This window comes from Heloderma suspectum, chromosome 3 (assembly GCF_057233095.1).
Source record: "Heloderma suspectum isolate Gila_16-S chromosome 3, 16-S_ref, whole genome shotgun sequence".
Classification (NCBI taxonomy): Eukaryota; Metazoa; Chordata; class Lepidosauria; order Squamata; family Helodermatidae; genus Heloderma; species Heloderma suspectum.
In genome coordinates, this window is record NC_139460.1 from 173,734,251 (window position 1) to 173,756,477 (window position 22,227).

Below are 22,227 nucleotides of genomic sequence, written 5' to 3' on the forward strand. Positions count from 1 at the left end.
TATTTCAGCTCATATCCTCATTGCTGTCAGTAAAAATTTAGCTACAGTTCTGTAATATACTCTTTTGCATCATAAAGAAAAAGAACATAATATTCAGATGACCTTCCAGGACGCAAAGTTCTGGATGAATTGATAACTCATTATGGAAATCTCAAAAAAAATTACAGAAAAGAAAAACATGGCTGTTTCATCTGAACCATAAGGATATAATAACCTGGTTCACACAATCACTGCAGTGCACTGTGGCTTATTAGCAACACCCATGGGCAGCAGGTTGCCAGTCCAAGCCCCGTGTCGGCCGAAGACAAAGAGGGTAGCTTGCTGGGATGGTTAACAAACCACCCCACAATGGATCTGGGCAGTTTGTAACCACCCCAACAAGCCGCCCTCAGTGGGTTGGGATGAAATGAGAAGCCATGCCCAGCGGAGTAATTATGCAAATCAGCTAACTGGCACACGCAGGGTGAATAACAAGCCACTGAGGCTTGTTAACCACCCTGTGATTGTGCAAACCGGGCCAAAATGTTGGAATAAGGTGTCCCCCTAAATTTCCCATCCAAAAGAACTGAAGGTATCACATTGAAACATGCAAGTGTGAATGCTTTGCTATACTTCGAAATACTTAATTTCTGCAAGTATTTATTGTGAAAATTAAGAAAAACTGGATAAATGCCAAAATGACAAAGGAGAACAGGTCTTATTTGCTGCTCAGAGTGAATTCTGGAAATCCATGTCTTTAATACAGCGGATAATACAAGATCTAGTCTTATCAGAGCCACATGAAAGAAGCAGTGATAGAGGAAAAAGTAAAGTGTATGTTTTATCATTTAACATCTTCATCCCTAAGCTTTCATCCTGACCGGATTCAGATGATCAGTGGATGAAAAGAAGTCACCATGGCTTCTTTTCCCCGCTCTGCGCATGCCGCTCACACACCCACTATTTCTCCACTTACCCTTGCTACGGTGTGGGCTGCCATGTCGCCCAAACCTGGCGAGTAGCACACCAAGCATTGCTTCTAAACCGCCCCACAACCCCGACAACAAGCCATGGTTTAGAAGCCACCCCCACTGGGCGCCTCACTGGGTTTGGATGGCACGGCAGCTGTGCTGTGGGCAATTAGTGAAATGGCAGGCGCTCCAGCAGCGTGCACGGGGCAAGGGAAAGAAGCCGCGGTGGCTTCTTTTCCATGCTGATCCTCTGAACCTGGACACTGATCTGAATGAACTAAGATCATTAACGGGATGAGAGAATTGGGAACATGAGCTCTGAAGCTTTGGCTTTGCTTGTTTGCTTTGGCTTCTACAGAGACCTGCCTCTAGTCTCAAAACTGTAGCTACCACACATGCAATTCATCTCTACATGCTGTAGTCAGCAAATGGTGAACATGAATATAACATCAGCCCTTATGTTACACACACTACGGCTACAAAATTCCAAGTGGAAACCTTAGAAAAGTTCTCAAAACACTTAAAGAGATCATCCATTAAACCCTCGTACTCTTGGCATACTCTGGTATATATAAAAGGTTTCTCATGCTGAGAAGTTGAAAAGAAATTGCTTTCTTTGGAGCAGCCTTCCCCAACCTGGTGCCCTTCAGAGGTGCTGGACTACATGCTGGCTGGGAATTCTGGGAGTTGGAGTCCAACGCCCCTGGAGGGCACCAGGTTGGGAGGTTGCTTTAGACTAAAATGCAGATAAGGGAGGCTGGCTATTGGATTTCAAGGCTGATTGTAGAAGAGAAGGTGTAGACATGTATCAGTTTTTAAAGCTAAATCATGACCTGCAGATTATCCAGGATAACTCGGAGCAAGTGAATTTGCCGTCGAACAGCTCCAGAGAACCTTTCATATGTAGATGCATCATATTCACTCATCTGGATCTCCTTTAGTCTGAAAGAATGAGGAGAATATAGAACTGAATGAATAATAGAATTTCACATGAAAAACCCAAAGGCTTTCTTTCAAAGTGTCCATTACACAAAGGGAATATATAGTAGGTAGATATTTAATTTTAGTGTATTTAATTTTCTTGCGAACTGCTCCAAGATGTTTTTAGATGTGGTCAGTGGTACATAAATCTATTAAATAAGAGTAATAATTAATAATTTAATGACAATGATAATGATAATAATAACCTTTGTTTAAAAGCCTTTTCACCCATCTCCCTGGCAGCTTTCTTCACCTCTTCAGGCACAGCATCTTTCTCAGCTTGAGACACTTGGTACACTTTGTGACCAGCATCCAGTCGGTATGGGCCCCCTTTGCCACCCAAACCAGCAGTGTCTCTCCCACCTAGAAAACACGATTTTGATCATGGGATGGACAAGGTGAGTTCCTTAGCACACTACCCATATTTTTAGCTTTTTTATATTTCAGAAAATAAATTATATTTGATACCAGATAATTTACTCAATTTACACAGGCTTAGATTCTAATTTTCAGAGGACGTAAGTTTGTCCCATAGGCCTAGGGCGTCCCTATGTCATTCAAGTCCTCAAAACAAACTTACCAAGCTAATGTGAGTGATAATAGCTCATTGATCCAAATACTATTCCATGTCTCTTGCCTGTGGTTTTGAGGCACAAATCTTGATACCAGCTAGGCAAATATTCTGGCAGTATTTGGTCTGCTATAAAGTGCATGTCTTTCTACTTCTGGCACACTAATCAATACAGGCTGATTTTTGGAGAACTGGGTTGATTGGGGGATTCAGTTATATTGGTCCATTCTGACTCTGCTTCTAACAGACAGTTGCCTCCTGTTTAGAGATCTTTCAATAAGTATTTCTCTTGACAGAATCTATTGAAGCCACATCTCTTTAATGAGACAAGATCCATGAGTTAAACCAGTGGATCAGTGAACACTTCAAGTAAAAATTATGGGAAAGTCTAATTCAGTAAACATACCATATATTTTCATCTCAATCATCGTTTAGTTAGTAGGACAGGCAGTAGACATCAAAATCTCCACTCCCACCACATTTAGATGAGCTCTTAGGAATGGATTTGTCACCTGTCTTACAGACTCATCCATAAATGCATCTGCTAAGATTGTGTAGGTGAACAGCCACTTGAAGTCAGTAGGATTAGAGTAGCATACATTTAAGGAAGGATAATGGAATCCAAAAGACAGAAATCTATAGTTCTGTTTCCACGAAGGTCCCCAAAGAAGGAGCAGAACAAACAGGGAAGAGGCTTTCATCTGAAGCAAATGGTTGCACACTACATAACAAAGAGAACTTGGTATACCCTACCTACTTTGTCTTTCAGAACATTTCCAAAATGCACCTGAGAATTCATCTGGAGCCAGATCGTAAGCAAATAATGATTTTGTACCTGTTCCTCCAGCCCATGTGTTCCCGCCAACATGAGGTGTATTATCTGGATCAATCTTCCCATGCTTCGGGGAGCTAACATCCAAACCACTGTCTCTCTGGATAGTTATCTGTACGTATGACAAAATATGCAGCAAATGATGGTTAGAAGTTAATCCATCCTGCCCCTTTGTAACATTTAGGCACAGAATAGAATTGGCAGATTGGTATTCCTTGGCATAAGGGATGGATGATGCAATGTATTAAATAACAGGCTTCCTGGGCAGGAAAGGTCAATGCTGTATCTAGGGCACTGAAAGCATGCGTACAAGTCAAAGCACATCATGCAACGCATCAAAGAAAAGTACCTGTTCTAATGGCCAGAGCTCCTAGGGGAAATCCACAGAAAAAAAAAGAATGAAAGGAGTTACTCTGAATTTTTATCAAAATATTCTTTATGCACCTAGCTTCTGAGAAGTTAGGCCCCAAAATGTGAAACTGTCTGACCATATCATATTCAAATAGAAATTTATGCCACATAATGGAACAACTATGCCATACGTAAAGACTGAATTCAAAATAAAACACATGTAAATTGTTGCTCTTGTAGATACACACAAGAATACAATTAAAAAAATGTTATGATAAAGAATGAAACTAGGACTCCAAGGGGTAATAAGCAGATTGATCATATTCATCCTTGCCCTGATAATTAAGCAACTAAACATAACTTGTTGGCTGGTAAGGACCAATTTTAGTGAGCAGGACACACTCATTTATTTGTTAAGCTATTTTGATTCTTGTGTGTTACTGTAATAGCAATTGGAAATCTTAACACTGGTAATGATGAACGAAATATAATCACTATTAAAGCCACTAATTCAACATATTATATAGACTGCTTCAAGGACCATACAAAAATTTAAATGATAAAATTTGCTTTTCTAAAATACAGTGCTTAATTTCAATACATATCCTTCAAAGTAATAAAATGCAGAGCTTTGTGAAACACTTTAAATTGTAAATTTAGTAGACCACTTTGCCTGGGATGAAGTTAACAATTAGTAGAAACATACTTCTCTCAAATAAACTTTACATCAACGTTACAATATCTGCACTTTTTCTCTTTTCCCTCCATTGGTCATTCATTGAAACATTCATTCAGAAAGCAATGATAAAGAAAATCCCATATTAGCCATTTCACAACAGAGTAATTTCTGCAATGTATAATAACAAGAGGATGTGTGTATGACTTTCAGTGCCATAGCTCCCAGACTTGGAAACCTAGACACCTAAAACGTGCCGTGCATACTAAGGGGACCCTGGGGGTGTGCAGCTCGGGGTATTTGTGTGTTTTTAATGCAGCAATTAATTTAAATTAATTTAAATGTGTCCATGTGTTTGTGTCCATGTGTTTGAAGCTTACAGTACCATCTTTAGTCACTAGATGGCAGACCTCCCTAACAAATACATAGCTTTTGCAGCAGATACAGTTATCATTATCAATGTCTTTAAGGCTTTAATCAAAGAGTATAAATATCAAAGTAGCTAGAACTCATCCTGAGTGCAATGTAGATAAACTGTCAATAGCTTACACTTACAAGGAATCTCAGACCTTTCATGTGAAGGGTTAGGACATGTGTAGTCAACTTCTGTATTTTTTGAGAGCACTCTATTCTTCACACATGGAGGGTAAGGATCTACAATAAAGTTGGAATCAGCTAGAAATATGGGCTTTACAGGTATGGAGAACATGCACTTAGATAGTGGGAAGTAACTGGTGGTGAAGGGGCTGTTGAATGAATATTCTTCCTTATTATTTGGAATCTTGACATTTCTAAGGGACAACAGTGGTAGAAGGGAAGATCAGGAATTCTTGAGAGTAGGCAGAATATTGGCTACACATAAAACTGCTTTTGTACTCTCTGTCTTAAATGAGGTTCCCTTCAATAGAAGCCATCTGTCCAGCACATGCTGCAAATGGTTCCATGGCAGGACAGCTCCCATATAGCACAACCCTCCCACCTAGCGCTTTGCTAATATTGTGCTGAAAAAGAAGAGGTGATTTGTACAAGATGCTGTTATATGAGGACGCTGGACCTTTTTGTTACCTTGGGCAAACCAAACGCCACTTCAGACTTTACAACATAAGCTGTGTGTTTCTGTGTGCACAGAGGTATAACAGGGAAGAAGCCTGATAGACTTGCACCTTCTGTTTTCTGACTCCTTGTGTAACATCTGGAAGGATTCTTACTTTCTTCTCAGTGAGATGCTTGAGCTCCAGATGCAGATATGGCTCATGCAACTCACTGCAGAGGGACATGTGCCAATCCTTGCTTCAGATGTTACAGCAGAAGCACAAAAACATCGCCATATGGTACAACATCTGACAACCCTCTGTATGTGCACACTAGAATATGCCCAATCCCCCTGGGTTGATGCAATTCAGGGGGAACATCAGTAATGCAGACAAACTGTCTTTCGGGAAGCTTGTTTGATATTACCAATCTTCTCATCGTTCAGTACCTGAGTACTTCTTCAGAACCCCAGTCTGAAAACCACTGCCCTGGGGAGTATACCACTCTATACTAATATTTGACCAATAGATGGTGCTGATGCTTCTCTGTTAATAATGAGAACAGATGGCATTAGAAGAGCAATAAACACCACAAACAGGCTAGAAGCCTTTTTTCTCATGACCTATGGAAGACATCTGATGACTGCAGTAGCAAGAGCATGTCAGCAGTTACACAAGGTTCTACAAACATAAAACATCTTGCAAAAAGGGAGTTTGGCACCACAAAGATTAGCTAGTGAAAGCAACTTTGCTTTCTGCATCCTGGTTCTAGAATTATCCCATTAGGTGTAAATAATGATTAAGGCAGACAGTTCAAGATTAATGAGAAACAATTATCTTTCTAGAAAGTGCTCACTGGAAAATTAAGAAGTGGCTAGAATAATTGCAATTACAGCTTGTTGCCTGGGTATTGTTGCCATTATAGACAAGGGTACAGTGTTTGTGTCTTTATCTATGGATTATTTATGACATTCTTGAGACCAGTTAATGTTGACATCACCTGGAGAGAGCTTTTGCTTCAGATGAGAATCACTGTATTTTGGACTTTCAGACTAGGCTAGGGTTATGGTACTGCACCCCAATCTAGACCAGAATTGTGTCTTCTTTAACCTATGTTCTTTGAAGCCTGGAGCCAGAGCATAAGAGAGGGCTTGTGCTGAAGACTGAAGTCCAGTAGGCAAAGATACTGCTCTTGTGACCAGGCAAAGGCAGATGGCCAGGCTCTTAGTACTTATAGTAGGTCTGACCAACCCAGAGGCGCCATACTAACTGCCAGTTTCAAGACCTGATGTTCCCTTCTGTATCTGAACAGTCACAGACCCAAGTAACTTACAAGGCGATGTTTCAGCCTCAGCCATGAGTTTTTAAGCATAAGAGTCCGTAATGTAGAAAATGCTTCACCTTACCTGTAATGGTCTGCCATCCTCTTGTCCAATCATAGTTCTCCATTCCTGGAGTGATCTTTGAAGACTTTCTAAGCTGGTTTCCCACAGCCTGATATTGCCCCCCATATCTACAGTAACAACACCGTTTTTGCCTAGTGAAGCCAACAGTACATCACTGTCTGAAATCATTGATAGCCAGGATGTATAAGGAGTCAAGTTCCTTGATCTGAAAAACAAAGGATTTACAGAAGAACAAAGGTTTACCTAAAAGCCATTTAAAAATTCCTCTGGAAAATGTAAAAGGTTGCTAAGATCTGAACAGGGTTGGAAGACAATATACCCACCTGAACCTAGAAAGCCTGCCAGCACATGCTTATATCTACTTTAATTACTGTTCGCTGAGGACTAGTTTCAACTCAGCTGTGTGATCACATGTGATATTACTGTTCGTATTAAAGCTTCCTACAGAGATCTCTAGTAGATGTCTCTCCAAAATTCAATAACTGGCAGCTGGCTTTTAATACGACCCCCAAAGAAGGCTCTAAAATAAAAGCGGGCTGAAACACGTTGAGCTTGGAATAAAATGTTTATTTTCCAGCTTCCTAAAATGTGGTCTCTCTTTCTTGTGGGTTTGTAGTGGATGATTTCCAGTTTTTATATTCGTCGTTTCTGTCATATTCACTGACCAAACCTTTGCAGGTGGGGAATGGATGACAGAGATAAGGTCCTCAGAAGTAGACTGATGTTCTCAGGCAGGTTCACATAGAAAGGTTTATTTATCCAGATTACAGGGAGAAATCTCAACCAAGCAAGTCTTGGACTCTCATGCACCCTGCTGCTGCCACTAACCTCAAAGAGAAAGTCTGATCCAGATTATACAGCATTTATTTGTGCACTGTATCTCCACACTTCCCCACTCATCTCTAGGAAGAATAGGGGCTTTTGGTTGTTGCATCAAGGAGATAACTGCATTCAAATAAACCAATAAGACATGGATCAGATGTTATTTTCTCCCCACTGACAGAGGATGGAGGAGGGCTTAGCTACCCATTGGGCTGAGATTTCTCTTCAGTGAGCAATATCTGAAATGGCCCAAAAAGACTAGTAGGAATGGGAGATGTGAAAAACATAACGAATATTTTTTCAGTAGCTAATATATGAACATAATACTTTCAAAATGGATGCTTCACATCTGAAAGAGACAGTGGTATTACACTAAATAATTTAGTCCAGTGGTTTCTGCTTGCTGTCTGTGAAGTACTGAGACAATTTAAAAGATGAAATGCAGTTACCTGGGAATAGGAATATATTTAAGTTTCTTTGTTGTAAGATCTGTGATTTCCAAATATCCAGACGTTTGGGGAGGAGTAACATCTGCAAACAGAAATGTTTCTAGTTAACGGTGAACTATTTCAATAAACCATGTGTCTATATCTCATAGAAGCATTTTATCAAATATGGTATCAGGAAAAGAAGTGAAATGAAAATTACAATCAAATATTTGAATGGCTCTTAAAGTAAGAAGCAATTTTAAGTGAGGAAACAAAGGTAAATATTTATGCAGGGAATGTTGAACCATAAACAAACACAAATAAAGGCTGATCAGGCATGATTGCAATCATCTCAAACTGTCACCTCATAATAAACACTAGACAGAAAGCATATTTAAAGAGCATTTCAACACAGACTGCTTCTGAAAAACTGAAAACCAGAGATACAAACTGAGACAAGGGTGCACCAATGGACCTCCCTGCCCTCCCCTCAAATGAGCCAGTTGTTTTAAAGCTGTTTTAAACACCCTGTATCAAATGGTTTGTACATGGCTATTTTCCCATATCTATGGTGGATGCAGCCCAATCATAATTACACTGAAATGGAGAACTGCTAGTGACATCTTTTCAGCATCAGCAGTCACAGATGTGTCTTTAAAGTATATCACTGTTATAATAAGAAATAATTCATGGAGCCATGCAGAAGGAATACTCGACTTCACTTATTTACATGTTCACTGAATGGGGTAAAGTCAAAGTGCAGTAATCCCAGCCTCCACACTTAGGCTGTCATATCTATAGGGTTTCATACACAGGTAGCATGTGATTCCTTATCTAGCGAAATTAGAGAGATTAAAGAGTGCTTGTTGTTGTTCAGTCGTTCAGTCGTGTCCGACTCTTCGTGACCCCATGGACCATAGCACGCCAGGCCTTCCTGTCCTGCGCTCTCTCCCGGAGTGTGCTCAAGTTCATATTCATTGCATCCGTGATGCTATCTAGCCATCTCATCCTCTGCCGTCCCCTTCTCCTTTTGCCTTCAGTCTTTCCCAGCATCAGGGTCTTTTCCAGGGAGTTTTCTCTTCGCATTAGGTGGCCAAAATATTGGAGCTTCAGCTTCATTATCTGTCCTTCCAATGAGCGGTCAGGGTTGATTTCCTTTAGGATGGACTGATTTGACCTCCTTGCAGTCCAGGGGACTCGTAAGAGTCTTCTCCAGCACCACAGTTCGAAAGCATCAATTCTTCGGCGCTCAGCCTTCCTTATAGTCCAGCTCTCACAGCCATACATTACTACTGGGAAAACCATAGCTTTGATTAGACGGACCTTTGTCGGCAAGGTGATGTCTCTGCTTCTTACTATGCTGTCTAGGTTGGCCATAGCTTTCCTCCCAAGGAGCAAGCGTCTTTTAATTTCATGGCTACAGTCACCGTCTGCGGTGATCTTGGAGCCCAAGAAAGTAAAATCTGTCACTGCTTCCATTTCTTCCCCTTCTATATGCCAGGAAGTGATGGGGCCAGATGCCATGATCTTCGTTTTTTTAATGTTCAGTTTCAAACCAGCTTTTGCACTCTCCTGTTTCACCCTCAACAAGAGGCTCTTTAGATCCTCTTCGCTTTCTGCCATTAGGGTGGTATCGTCTGCATATCGGAGGTTGTTGATAATTCTCCCAGCAATCTTAATTCCGACCTCTGATTCATCCAACCCGGCATTTCTCATGATGTACTCTGCATATAAGTTAAATAAGCAGGGTGACAATATGCAGCCTTGTCGTACTCCTTTCCCAATTTTGAACCAATCGGTTGTTCCATGTCTGGTTCTGACTGTTGCTTCTTGACCCTCGTACAGGTTTCTCAGGAGACAGGTAAGGTGGTCTGGTACTCCCATCACTTTCAGAATTTGCCACAGTTTGTTGTGATCCACACAATCAAAGGCTTTAGCGTAGTCAATGAAGCAGAAATAGATGTTTTTCTGGAATTCTCTTGCTTTCTCCATGATGCAGCGAATGTTGGCGATTTGATCTCTAGTTCCTCTGCCTCTTCTACACCCAGCTTGCACTTCCGGTAGTTCTCGGTTCACATACTGCTGAAGCCTAGCTTGTAGGATTTTGAGCATCACCTTGCTGGCATGTGAAATGAGCGCAATTGTGCGGTAGTTGGAACACTCTTTGGCGTTGCCCTTCTTTGGAATTGGAATGTAAACTGACCTTTTCCAGTCTTGTGGCCACTGTTGAGTGTTCCAGATTTGTTGGCATATTGAATGCAGCACTTTAACAGCATCATCTTTTAGGATTTTAAATAGCTCGGCTGGTATACTGTCATCTCCGCTAGCTTTGTTGTTACTAATGCTTCCTAAGGCCCACTTGACTTCACTCTCGAGGATGTCCGGCTCAAGTTCAGTGACCGCACTATCATGGCTATCAGGGACATTCAGATCTTTCCTGTATAGTTCTTCTGTGTATTCTTGCCACCTCTTCTTAATCTCATCTGCTTCTGTTAGGTCCTTGCCTTCTTTGTCCTTGATCATGCCCGTCTTTGCACAAAATGTTCCCTTGAGATCTCCGATTTTCTTGAAGAGATCTCTAGACTTTCCCATTCTATTGTTTTCCTCGATTTCTTTGCATTGTTCATTTAAGAAGGCCTTCTTGTCTCTCCTTGCTATTCTCTGGAACTCTGCATTCAGTTGGGTATATCTTCCCCTTTCTCCCTTGCTTTTCGCTTCCCTTCTTTCGTGAGCTACTTGTAAACAGTGCACATACAGGCAAAAGACTTAACATGCCTATGAACCATGTGGGTGGGATGGAAATGATCCCTTGACTCCCCACACTTCTTTATTCAATTTGTCAAGCATATGCATAGCCATTATATACAGCTGCTGTAGACAATTGGTAATAAATGACTAATTCTTCCAACCATTAGCAAACCCCACCTCAAGCCACAGGAAATTGTCAGTCACCTCTTTGGCTTCAAAGACGTCAGCCGTGATTGCACACACACTTTGATATTCACAAGCATAAAGGGAGATTCTCTTCACGTGCCTAATATCATATTCTATGCATTCCCAGAGAATTGCAACATACATGCAAGCCCAGGCTATACTGCAGAACAAGGATTCCTTTGGTTGATACAAAAATCTGTATTTGCACATTTCCTTTGTCTAATATAGAGATTGTTGCTTTTCAAAGAATCCTAGACCTTCTGATGTCTTCCACATCTACTAAGGAATCTTACAGTTTAATCCTATGTATGTATACTTGAAAGTAAGTTCCACTATTTGGAATGGGATTTACTTCTAAATAAATGTGTATAGGATTGCAGCAGTCTAAGTAAAAAAAAAATCATCTTAGTAATTCCATTTACATGGTGTATGAGAAATTTGGGGTTGTGTTACCTTTGGGATAAAGTTCTTTCAGAGGCACATCTCCAGGGGCTAAAACTCTGACCACTTGATTTGCAGCTACAAGCGTCACACAGTTGGTTTGTTTTGCCACTCCACTTTTGCTACGCTTTCCATAATAAAGTGAATCAGAAGACGGAGTTTGCCTATTACCCAGGGTGGAGCCTCTCTTCCAGCTGTAAACTTCATTGGGGAACTGTAAAAATGATGAGATAAATGGGACGGTAATGAACACAATGTGCATGACTGTTCCATCAATTATGGTGAGATGAACATTAAGGAAAAGTGAAATATTAACTTAAACATTCAGGCTCTAAAGCCAGCAGCTGCTCCATAACTTTACCTAGACTCTGACACAATGAATGATGCTACAGATGCCAATGACAATACATACCCTTCTATATGTGTTGAACAGACAACAGAAGGCATTCCACAAATGTCAGGACAGCTACTGCTTTCCCTGGTGCAAACACCCAGAATCAGTGCAAGGATGAATCAGAGGTTGGGGAAGAAGAGATGAAGATTTTGCACCTGAACTAGAACTTTAGCATTCACTAGGCAATCCACTACTATTCATTCTTCATCTGCCAAGGTAGACTGCTGACAACTTCTGGCTTATGGACTGATTGCAGATCTGGTTTCACATAGAGCAGCAACTTCAGTACAAGCGTCAGGATTCTGGTGGCCTCAGGCAAGGCACCCCGAGTGGCTTCACATTACTCGAGAAGAAGTGGGGCATGTGAATGGAAAATTTCAAGCTGCCTCTGGCTTGGGTGCTTAATCTAGACTGAGGATATCAGAACTGTTGGAGCAGAAGCCCTTTGCTGGTCCTGGAACCACAACCTCTGGAACTGACCCTGAGCAGCACCAGAACCAAGCTTGGTTGCGCTGCTCATTTTTACAAGTGGAGCTGACAGTCACCAAGAGAGTATATGGCACATGGGGAAAGAGCTACAAACAACAAATGAACAGAAAGAACCGCATGCCAGAGGGAACAGCAAAGTGACACTTCGTGGGATTTGACAAAACATTTTTGCTCTACATATTTGTTGTAAATAACAGCAACGGATTTTTTTTGTTATTTCATTTTTAAGAATGGGGAAAGCCATGTTAATCTGAGCATACCCATCTGTACCAATTTTCCATGATTCCTTCTAGCCACGCCCTGGGGAAAATTTGGGAAATTCTGGCCTGTGGTTCCCTGAGGTACTTTTATTTTGCATCCCAAGGCAGGATGACAGAGTTCATTCTCATATTATCAGAACAGCATGATTGCTACTTCCCTGTGGCTCTGTCCTTCACTGCTCCAGTAACATCCAGTAGAGATGAAACGACAGGGTATGAGCAGCGGGTGCATTTTCTCCTCATGTCTCGTGCACCACCTGTCCCAAGGAGTAACAGCAAAATAGAAAGCAACCACAACACTGGCACCTCCCATATGCCAAAGTGACTGAAATGGCATGGAATGAGACCACAGAGGAACCATAGCAATGCTGCTCTGTTAAGGTAAGAACAGACCCCGATGCTGAAGAAGTTTAGGAAAATCTACTTATAAAACTATTTTCAGGATCTTTTAAAAGGAACACAGACTGCCACTGTAAACTGAGCACATATTTAAATGGAAAAGACCATTATTTTTACTGAAGTTTTAAATTTAAATTTTGCTGGCAGTACATCATCTTAATTCCTAGGCATCTTTCAGTTAAATCCTATTTTATAGTAAGAGGATGTGGCAAAGACTTTGCTCTGCCAACTCTGTATAATAGACTATGATATTATGGTGGCATTGCAGCTGCACTATACATGCCTCCATTAGAAAACAAATGCAGGACAACAAATGCCATTGTTTAGGAGTGATATTTCAGGACCTGGTGATGTGTGTTTAGATTTCACTGTCCTACCTAATGTTGCGTCCTTTCATTATTCATTCTCCCTTTCCAGCTCACTAGGTTAGCTAACTAGGTTAGCTCTTATGGTTGGTTAGGTAGGGAACCATGGTGGATGCAAATGTTTATAATTTAAATTAAGTAAAATAATACCTACCATGAGGTCTGGAAATCCAATAATAAGAGTAGCATAATTGTGCTCGTCAGAGAGCATTCTGTTGGGTGAGCTAATTTTCTGTCCAATTGCTGCACTTAGATTTTCTGAAGACAACTGGTCACATGAAACTGCCTGTGGAACATACAGTTCTGAAGCTGTAAACAAATACAAATATATATTTATTTAATCTGGAAAAGCAAAGTAAGTAGTAGGTAGATTGATGAGGATTTTCATGGTTCAGCAGCAACTAGGCTTGAGGTTTTCCTTTTTAATCTGGCCATCTTGTTGCACTCTCCTGATTTCATGATGGGCTGGTCTTTAACATCTGAGAAAAGGGAGTTATAATCTGGTGCCTGGCAGCTGGGACAGAGAAGCAGAAGAACCACATTATACCTCAGTATTGTGCTATCATGAACATGTATTTTGCTACCTTAATACTTCTCTGACCATCCAGGTGTTGTGTGCTATATCTTCTTCTAAACGTTTAGTGCAAGTTAGCCATTTTTTTTACTGATTGAAAAATAAACAAAGTACCTGCCTGCTTTCCCTTCCACCCTTATTATAACCCTTAATAAATATTTACCTTTCAATGTGGATCTGAGGTTTTGAAGTGAGTTCCTGACAAATCTTAAGAGTTCTCCTCCCACTTGAGTCACATTACTGGGCTTTAAGCCACAGGGAAGTAAAAAAGGAGACAGGCTGATGCTTGACCAGCTGAAGACTGGGAGCTTGGGTTGGCAGCCTCCTTTACTTCCGAGTAAAGGCATCGTACATAAGGAAAGGAACATTCACTCCCGACTCAGGCTGACTAAGAATGTGGTCTACCTTAAAGGTTTTGTCCTGGAACGGTTGTTAACTCCATCATCACAAACATACTTTGGTATTATATAGCACAGGGGTTTTTTTTAAAAGCAAAATGTATAGTAGAAACGTTGAGTACTGCTAGCATGATTGTAGGAGCGTGGGAAATGTCCTGCACATATGGTGGTTCTGCAAGTTTTTTGAGGGTTGTTAATCCTCAAACAAATCCTGATGTCTGGGTTTGGCTGACATGACCAACCATGGCAACACCCCACAGGGGGATGAATATTCAAAATGGCTGCCGGCATGCACCACAACCCACTGTGGCTTAAGTAAGCCAGTGCATTGCAGTGATTGTGCGAATCAGCCCATTTTGTTCTCTCATTGGAAGTTATAAATTTCCTACCAGGACATTTGGAATTAAAGCAGCTGCAGAAGAGACCAAGACCTTATTAGTCGTATGTCCTTAGTAGTAGTTAGATTAAAAACGACCAAGAACTGGAAAAAAATGAATTTATCTATCAGCCTCAGATATAGTGACTTCTTCAAGGCTGACTAGTGAAATCATGGCTGAGCTGGGATTTGGAATCACATTTCACAAGTCCAAGTCTACCAAATTCACAATGGGAGGCTGTCTCAATCTGAGGCATTTTTAAGCTTTTCATTCTCATCATCATGCCGACAGCAGCTACATAAAGCGTATATGTCTGTGTGGAAACCTGAGCTCAGGTTTCCACACGGACATATACACTTTATGTAGCTGCTGTCGGCATGATGATGAGAATGAAAAGCTTAAAAATGCCTCAGATTGAGACAGCCTCCCATTGTGAGTTTGGTAGACTTGGACTTGTGAAATGTGATTCCAAATCCCAGCTCAGCCATGATTTCACAAGTCAGCCTTGAAGAAGTCACTATAAAATGATCAATCAGTTTTAAATTCCATACCTGTTGTCAGCCCAAATCCAGTCTCTACAGGTTCCTCATTCAGTGCATGTAACTGACAAGCCCCACTTTCTTCAGATTCCATATGCATAGGCTTAGTTAAAAGGTACTTTCTGCAAATCACAGGGAATTATCCAGTGGTTATTTAAAATGGCAAAACGTATGTATTTCATCTGTATCCCACCTTTCTTTTAAGGAGCTTACAGTGTCATACATCATCCCCCCCGCCCCCATTTTAGCTGCACAACAACAGGTACGTCCCATATTCTAGCAGACTCACTCAGCAAGTCGGGAACTACCCTGCATGAGTGGGAGCCCGCCCCAACAGTCACACTCATACTCTTTGACATGTGGGGCACCCTGATCATCGACCTCTTTGCTACAGCACTAAACAAAAAATGCCAGTCCTTCTGGAGCTGAGCAGGTCATGACCCAGACGCTCGGAGATGTTTTCCTTCTTCACTGGGGAGGCACTCTTGACGTACGCATTTCCTTCTTTTCCCCTCGTCCCATAGGTAGTGATCAAGACACAGGACAACGGGGCTCACTGCATCTTAATAACCCCGTGGTGGCCGAGACAAGTGTAGCTTGCGATGCTGCTGCTCCTTTCCAACCACAACTTTCTCTGTCTCTCTTTCATCTCCAGGATCTCCTCACAATGAGCAACAGCAAGACCAGGCACACCAACCTAGAGACTCTAGAGACTCACAGCCCCACCAATTCTCTGAGGAGGTCTTGGAGGTCTTGACAGCTTCCTGCAAACCTCCCACATATGCTATCAAGAGAAACGTTTGGCCTTTCAGAATTTTTTCACCCCAACGGGACAGAAAACCAAATCTTGTGGTCTCCCAAATATATCGGATTTTCCTCTTCCTTTGAAATCTAAGGGCTGAGCACTCTCATCCATCAAGGTCTACTTAGCAGACTTATTGGCAAATCATGACACTATTGAGGGTTTTTCTCTCTTCTGGCACTGTCAAGTTAAACAATTCCTTAAAGGACTTGCCAACCTCTATCCACAGGCCTCCCTGCCTGTCTTGGCCTGGGGTTCTGTCAGTGGTACTGGCTCAACTGACAACTAAGGCTCTTGAGCCTATGGTTATGGTTGACCTTGGGCTCCTCACCATGAAGATGGCCTTCCTCATTGCTATTACTTCAGCACAGACAGTGAGTGAAAAGCGTGTTCTCAGGCATGACCAACCATTCCTGATTTTTCACAAAGATAATGTGGTGCTATGTCCAGACTGCTCCTTTCTTCCAAAGGTTGTTTCACAATTCCACTTACTCAAGACATTGTGCTACCTGCTTTTCTTCCTCAACCTACCTCCTGAATGGAGGTCAAGCTTCATTCCCTAAATGTCAGATGGGCATTTTCATTCTACTTGCACAGAATCATTTAGAAACTCCACACATTTATTCTGCCACTTGGGACCCCAAAAGGATCGCCCTGTGTCACCACGATGCTTTGCCAAATGGATGGTTTCAACCATACTTCTAGCCTACCAACTACCTACCCCCCTACAAGTAAAGGGGCACTCAACCAGAGCCATAGCATACTCTGTCGCTTTCCTCAGAGGTGTCTCTCTTCTGCAATTGACTAGCTGGGAAACCTGGGTTCAACCTTCTACCTTCATTAAACAGTACCACCTGGATATCAGAGCTCTCACTGATGCAGCTTTTGGCAGAGCACTTCTTTTGTCACTTCTGGCATGACATCTCCCTCTCACATCCGGTGAGTCTATTGCTTGCAGTCACCCATATGTGTGAGTCACAGAGACCACGAAGAAGGACAGGCAGCTTACCTGTAACTGTGGTACTTCCAGTAGTCATCTGTGAACTCACACAATCCTCCTCCCTGCTTTGATGCCTCCCCTTCTTTGATTTCTCCACTGCTGTGGGCTCAGAACTGAGAGGCAAGCGGGAACCATGAACTTAAGAACATAACAGCCATGCTGGATCAGGGGTCCATCCAGTCCAGCATTCTGTTCACACAGTGGCCAACCAGCTGTCGACCAGGGACCCACAAGCAGGACTCAAGTGTAACAGCACCTTCCCACCCATGTTCCCCAGCAACTGATGTACATAAGCTCACTGCCCCTGGTACTGGAGGTAGCACACAGCTATCAAGACCAGCAGCCACTTATAGCCTTTTCCTCCAGGAATTTGTCCAACCCCCTTTTAAAGCCATCCAAATTTATGGCCATTACTACATCCTGTGGTAGCAAATTCCATAGTTTAACTATGTGCCATGTTGAAGAAATACTTCCTTTTATCTGTCCTGAATCTCCCACCAATCAGTTTCATAGGATGACCCCGGGTTCTAGTATTTTGACAGAGAGAGAAAAATGTCTCCCTATCCACATTCTCCACACCATGCATAATTTTGTAGACCTCTACCCCTTACCCTCCTTTTTTCCAAGCTAAACAAGCCCAGCTGTTGTAACCTTCTCTCAAAGGGGAGATGCTCCAGCCCCTTGATCATCTTAGTTGCCTTTTTCTGCACTTTTTCCAGCTCTACAATATCTTCTTTTAGGTGTGGTGACAAGAACTGGACATAGTATTCCAAGTGTGGTCGCACCATAGATTTGTATAGGGGCAGTATGGTACTGGCAGTTTTATTCTCAATCCCTTTTCTAATATAGCCAAACATGGAGTTTGCCTTTTTTACAGCAGCTGCACAGTGGGTTGACATCTTCATTGCGCTGTCCACCACAATCCCAAGATCACTTTCTTGGTCAGTCACCTCTAGCTCAGATCCCATCAGGCTATATTTGAAGTTGGGATTTTTTGCCCCAACGTGCATCACTTTACACTTGCTTACATTGAAGTGCATTTGCCATTTAGATGCCCATTCTCCCAGTTTGGAGAGATCCTTTTGGAGCAATTCACAATCCCTTTTTGTTTTAGTCACCCTAAATAATTTGGTGTCATCTGCAAACTTGGCCACTTTACTGCTCACTCTTAATTCCAGATCATTTATGAACAGATTTAAAAGCACTGGTCCTAATACAGATCCCTGTGGGACCCCACTACTTACTTCCCTCCACTGAGAGACTTTACCATTTATTCCTACTCTCTGCTTTCAGAGAAGGTGGACAGGACTCCCGCCTAAAACTCTATTTAGTACTAGAATGTTCCAAATCACTGTTCTACACAGATGCACAACCTATATGTGTGAGTTCACAGATGACCACTCGAAGAAACACAGTTATAGGTGAGCAATCTGTCCTTTTGACACTCTGTCCCTTGCACTTGTCAGCAGCATGCCACCAATTGTTTGTTTCTACTTCTGATCAGAAATGTTTGCTAACTCACCTCGTAAACATGCTGGCTTGATATTTTCCTTTTTAAAATAAATGTGAAAATCTTAGCTTTTTATCAAAAGCTCATTGGGTCCACAAAAGAGCAATTTCCTCTCCTTCCCCTCCAATTAATCTTACGGCTCATTCTCACATTAACAAAGCAGCATGACTGAATGCAGTATCACACCAGTAATGTCTCCATACAGGGAATTAAATATGACAGGCTGATGGCGTGACCGCTTGTGCGATAGAGCCACAAAAAGTAGTAGACTTCCCCTCTCTGGGCAGAGTAAAAATGTTCCCGAAGACTTAAATTAAGGGTATGAGCTCAGAGCGATCCTCTTCTTGCTATGACTGCAAGTAGTCTTGGATCCTGTAGACACCATTATAAATATTATTCAACTTGTTTTACTTCTGCATACTTTACTGTTTACAAACCAAATTAAGCACTTAAAAGCCTAAATGATTTCAATGGAAAGATGTAAAGCAGGTTTTAACTCTTTCAGTGAAATCAACAGTCCTCATCTTTGGTTGGATCATGCCAAAAGACTTTCTGAAACAGCAGGTATACAAAAAGCAGGGTTTTAAAAAATTATGGGCAAATATTTTCATGTAAATATTTAGGCACAGCAGAAGCCAGGTATATCTGTGTTTATACTTTGAACATGATAGTATATCTATTAGTATGTTTATCCTACTGGTTTGTTTTGCTCTCCACGAGGAGCCAGTGGTCTTCAGCCACTAAAAATACAGACTTGAGGTTGATAGGTAGGGAGATGGTGTGAGCATGGCCCTCCAAGGCATCTAGAACAGTGAGCTGGCTCCTGCAAAATAAAGTGGTAAGAATTAGGCAGAGGATAATCACAAGAAAGGGCCTGTTTGCTGCCATAAGGGAAGGGAATGGGAAAGAGACATCTTTTTTCTCACCCTTCCTCTTTGTAGAACACCAGCCAGTTTTTGTATGAAAACTCTTTGCACATTTTGTGACTTTTCTAAGGAAAAGCAAACAAACAGATTACAAAACTAATTACAAACTATTACAAAATGGCCATGTTCATCACAATGTCCATTTTAAAAGAGTTTTATTCCTCCCACCCACCCACGCCCCTGCCCCTCCACTTGTAGAAAGAAAGATCAGTAAACGGATAGTTGGTGCCCTTAGGCCAAATCCGTAGAGCACCGATGGGATGGGGAAATGCTGCATTCCCAGAAGCACCACCTGAAGTCTTGCCCATTAGACTGCTGTTCTCTTTAGCTAAACTCCACATGTTAACCACAGCTCCTCACCCATTTGTACACTGTGGCATCCTAAGAAAAAATTACCTCCCTCACTTTCCTCTGTATTCAGCTGAATCATCACAGCATATAACGAAGTGTTCCAGTAGGGTGCACTCTACTTATATGTAAATACTTATTGCAAAGGATTGCCTATACCTAATAACTGTCCAACTTAAACTGGAACAAGACAGGAACAAAACATTATTTCTTAATTGAAGCTGCTTAATAATGACTCTGGTCCACCTAGGCCAGTATAGTTTAGCCCAAGATTCAGTTTAGCCCAAGATTCAAAGGTCTTTCCCGGTCCTTTTTAACTGGATCATGTGAACCAAAGATGCTGGGTTAGGGGTGCAGAAACTCTTTTGGCCCAAGGGCTGAATTCCATTTTGGAGAAGCTCTTGGGGGGCTGCATTCCCATAGTGGTGGGACCAAAGGCAAAAGGGGCAGGGCCAACCCCCCCCAAATACTAGCATATTTGAGTTTAAAGCTCTTAAAGTTGAAGTGAGCCTATGTACACAAGTTGCTGGGGAACATGGATGGGAGGGTGCTGTTGCACTCATGTCCTGCTTGTGGGTTTCCCAAAGGCAGCTGGTTGGCTACTGTGTGAACAGAATGCTGGACTAGATGGACCCTTGGTCTGATCCAGCATGGTTCTTCTTATGTTCTTACTGCCAGTAATTTTAAAATGGGGAAAAACTGGACTAAAGCTGAGAAGCTACCAGATGATCAGTGGTTGGGGGAAATACGGTGGAGCCAAGGAAAGGGGGCGTGGCCTCCTGGGGAACCCAGGAGGGCTGGATTTGGCCCCTGGGCCTGCGGCTCTGCGCCCCTGTGCTAGGTACTGAAACAGGGTCCTTTTACATGCAAAGCATATCGCACTACCAACAAGCTATAGCTGCTCCAGATGCAATGCAAATATTAGACTGCGTATGTGTCTATACGTATGAGTGGCCTTATTAATGGGCGCTCGTCTTAGTGCTTGTGCTGCTACTGTTGCTAAGGCTGAGGCTGAGCAGCCATACGCAGGGCTTAGTGTGGTGTTACTGTGTAATGATGAGTGGCTGGGCAGTGTAAGTCTGAAGGAGGCATATACCAGCTAGATAAGTCTCAATAAGACTGTTTCACAGGGAGAAGAGAAACACCCTGCCCCCGCCATCACACACACCCTTAAAAGAGTTGCTGGGTGAGGGAAATTGATCTTGGGCGCCATTCAGATCCAAGCATGATGTTCGAATACATCACCTTGGGAACCAAAATGCAAAACAAAACGAAAAATGTACTGACAATACACACACATTCTAAAAGGGTTGCTATGATAGTCCCTGCAGCAAAAAGAACAAAGTCTTGCGGCACCTTAAGAAACTAACTGGTACATGGCATGAGCTTTTAAAGGGAAGAACCAATTTAAATGTATTGACACCCATAAAGCCTAGACTGGAAACTGCCGTAACTAGTCTTGGAGTACACTGAAGTGTCTAATTTTGCATAAAGTATAACTAGGATATGGATATTCCTCACCACCACCTCCTCGCTGCCCCACCAGGATGTCCTTTTAGGAGCCTCTTGCATATCTGGCGACAGTAGAAGTTGGCGTAAGGCACCAGTGTTTGTGTCCAGCAATAAAACAACATTACTCTGCAAAAAAAAAGTAGTATATTTAGTTTATATCCTCTTGCAGCACGTACAAAGTTGCATGGCATCATTAATGCTTGTCACCTGAAAGGAAGAAACAAAACACATTTTAGAGTTCAGGGTGGATTTAACTGTGTTGGAAAACATTACATAAGCATTTTCCAAAAGGGGCCCTGAACAGATTTTTGTAAGATCTCTCTTATAAGTCAGGAATTGAAGCCCATCAATGAATTCTGAACAGAGTTCATTGATGGGCTTCAACTCCTGACTTATAAGAGAAATAAATACTTGGCATCTTGTGTCAACTTGGTCCCCCTGTCCAGACCCACTGTTAGAAGGCAGGCAAAGCCACCCACAAAGCTCCACGTGGCATTGATGGGACAGCACAGTAACAAATAAACTATCAGAAATTCATTCCAAGATTTGCTACAGACCATTTATTTAGTTACTGCATTAAAATGATGCAGAATGATTCTGCTCCTGATGAAGTGCTTCCTGCATGAAACATCACAGGCAAGTTGTTTTTTGGACAATATACCATTGATACGGTTTGATCCAGACTTAGCCATGCTTGAAGTAGACCCATTGGGTAGTATCCAATAGGGGCCATGTGTGCGTGGCCCAGTTCACGTGTGCCCAACCCTGCCAGGCCAGATCCCCTACCACACGTGGCTGCGATATAGCACTTCTGGGGGCAAGCCCTGACATAAGCGAAAATGCTGGTTTCTGGAAAGGGGGTGACCTGCCCCTTCCAAAAACCAACGTTTTCGCTCATGTTAGGGCTTGCC

The 22,227-nt window shown here is 42.1% G+C and overlaps 1 protein-coding gene across 2 annotated transcripts in view; it reads right to left on the reverse strand.

Moving 5' to 3' along the window:
• VWA8 (von Willebrand factor A domain containing 8) overlaps nt 1-22,227 on the reverse strand; it is a 123,091-nt gene that overhangs the window by 12,327 nt on the left and 88,537 nt on the right. For both annotated transcript variants that reach the window (XM_084844917.1, XM_084844919.1), the window contains 11 exons: nt 21,326-21,442; nt 19,457-19,521; nt 19,228-19,353; nt 15,231-15,340; nt 13,485-13,639; nt 11,436-11,637; nt 8,070-8,151; nt 6,799-7,003; nt 3,338-3,446; nt 2,138-2,294; nt 1,784-1,892 (listed from right to left, as the gene is read on the reverse strand). In XM_084844917.1, coding sequence (XP_084701043.1) covers nt 1,784-1,892; nt 2,138-2,294; nt 3,338-3,446; nt 6,799-7,003; nt 8,070-8,151; nt 11,436-11,637; nt 13,485-13,639; nt 15,231-15,340; nt 19,228-19,353; nt 19,457-19,521; nt 21,326-21,442 — 1,437 coding nt within the window. The remainder of the gene's footprint in view (nt 1-1,783; nt 1,893-2,137; nt 2,295-3,337; nt 3,447-6,798; nt 7,004-8,069; nt 8,152-11,435; nt 11,638-13,484; nt 13,640-15,230; nt 15,341-19,227; nt 19,354-19,456; nt 19,522-21,325; nt 21,443-22,227) is intronic.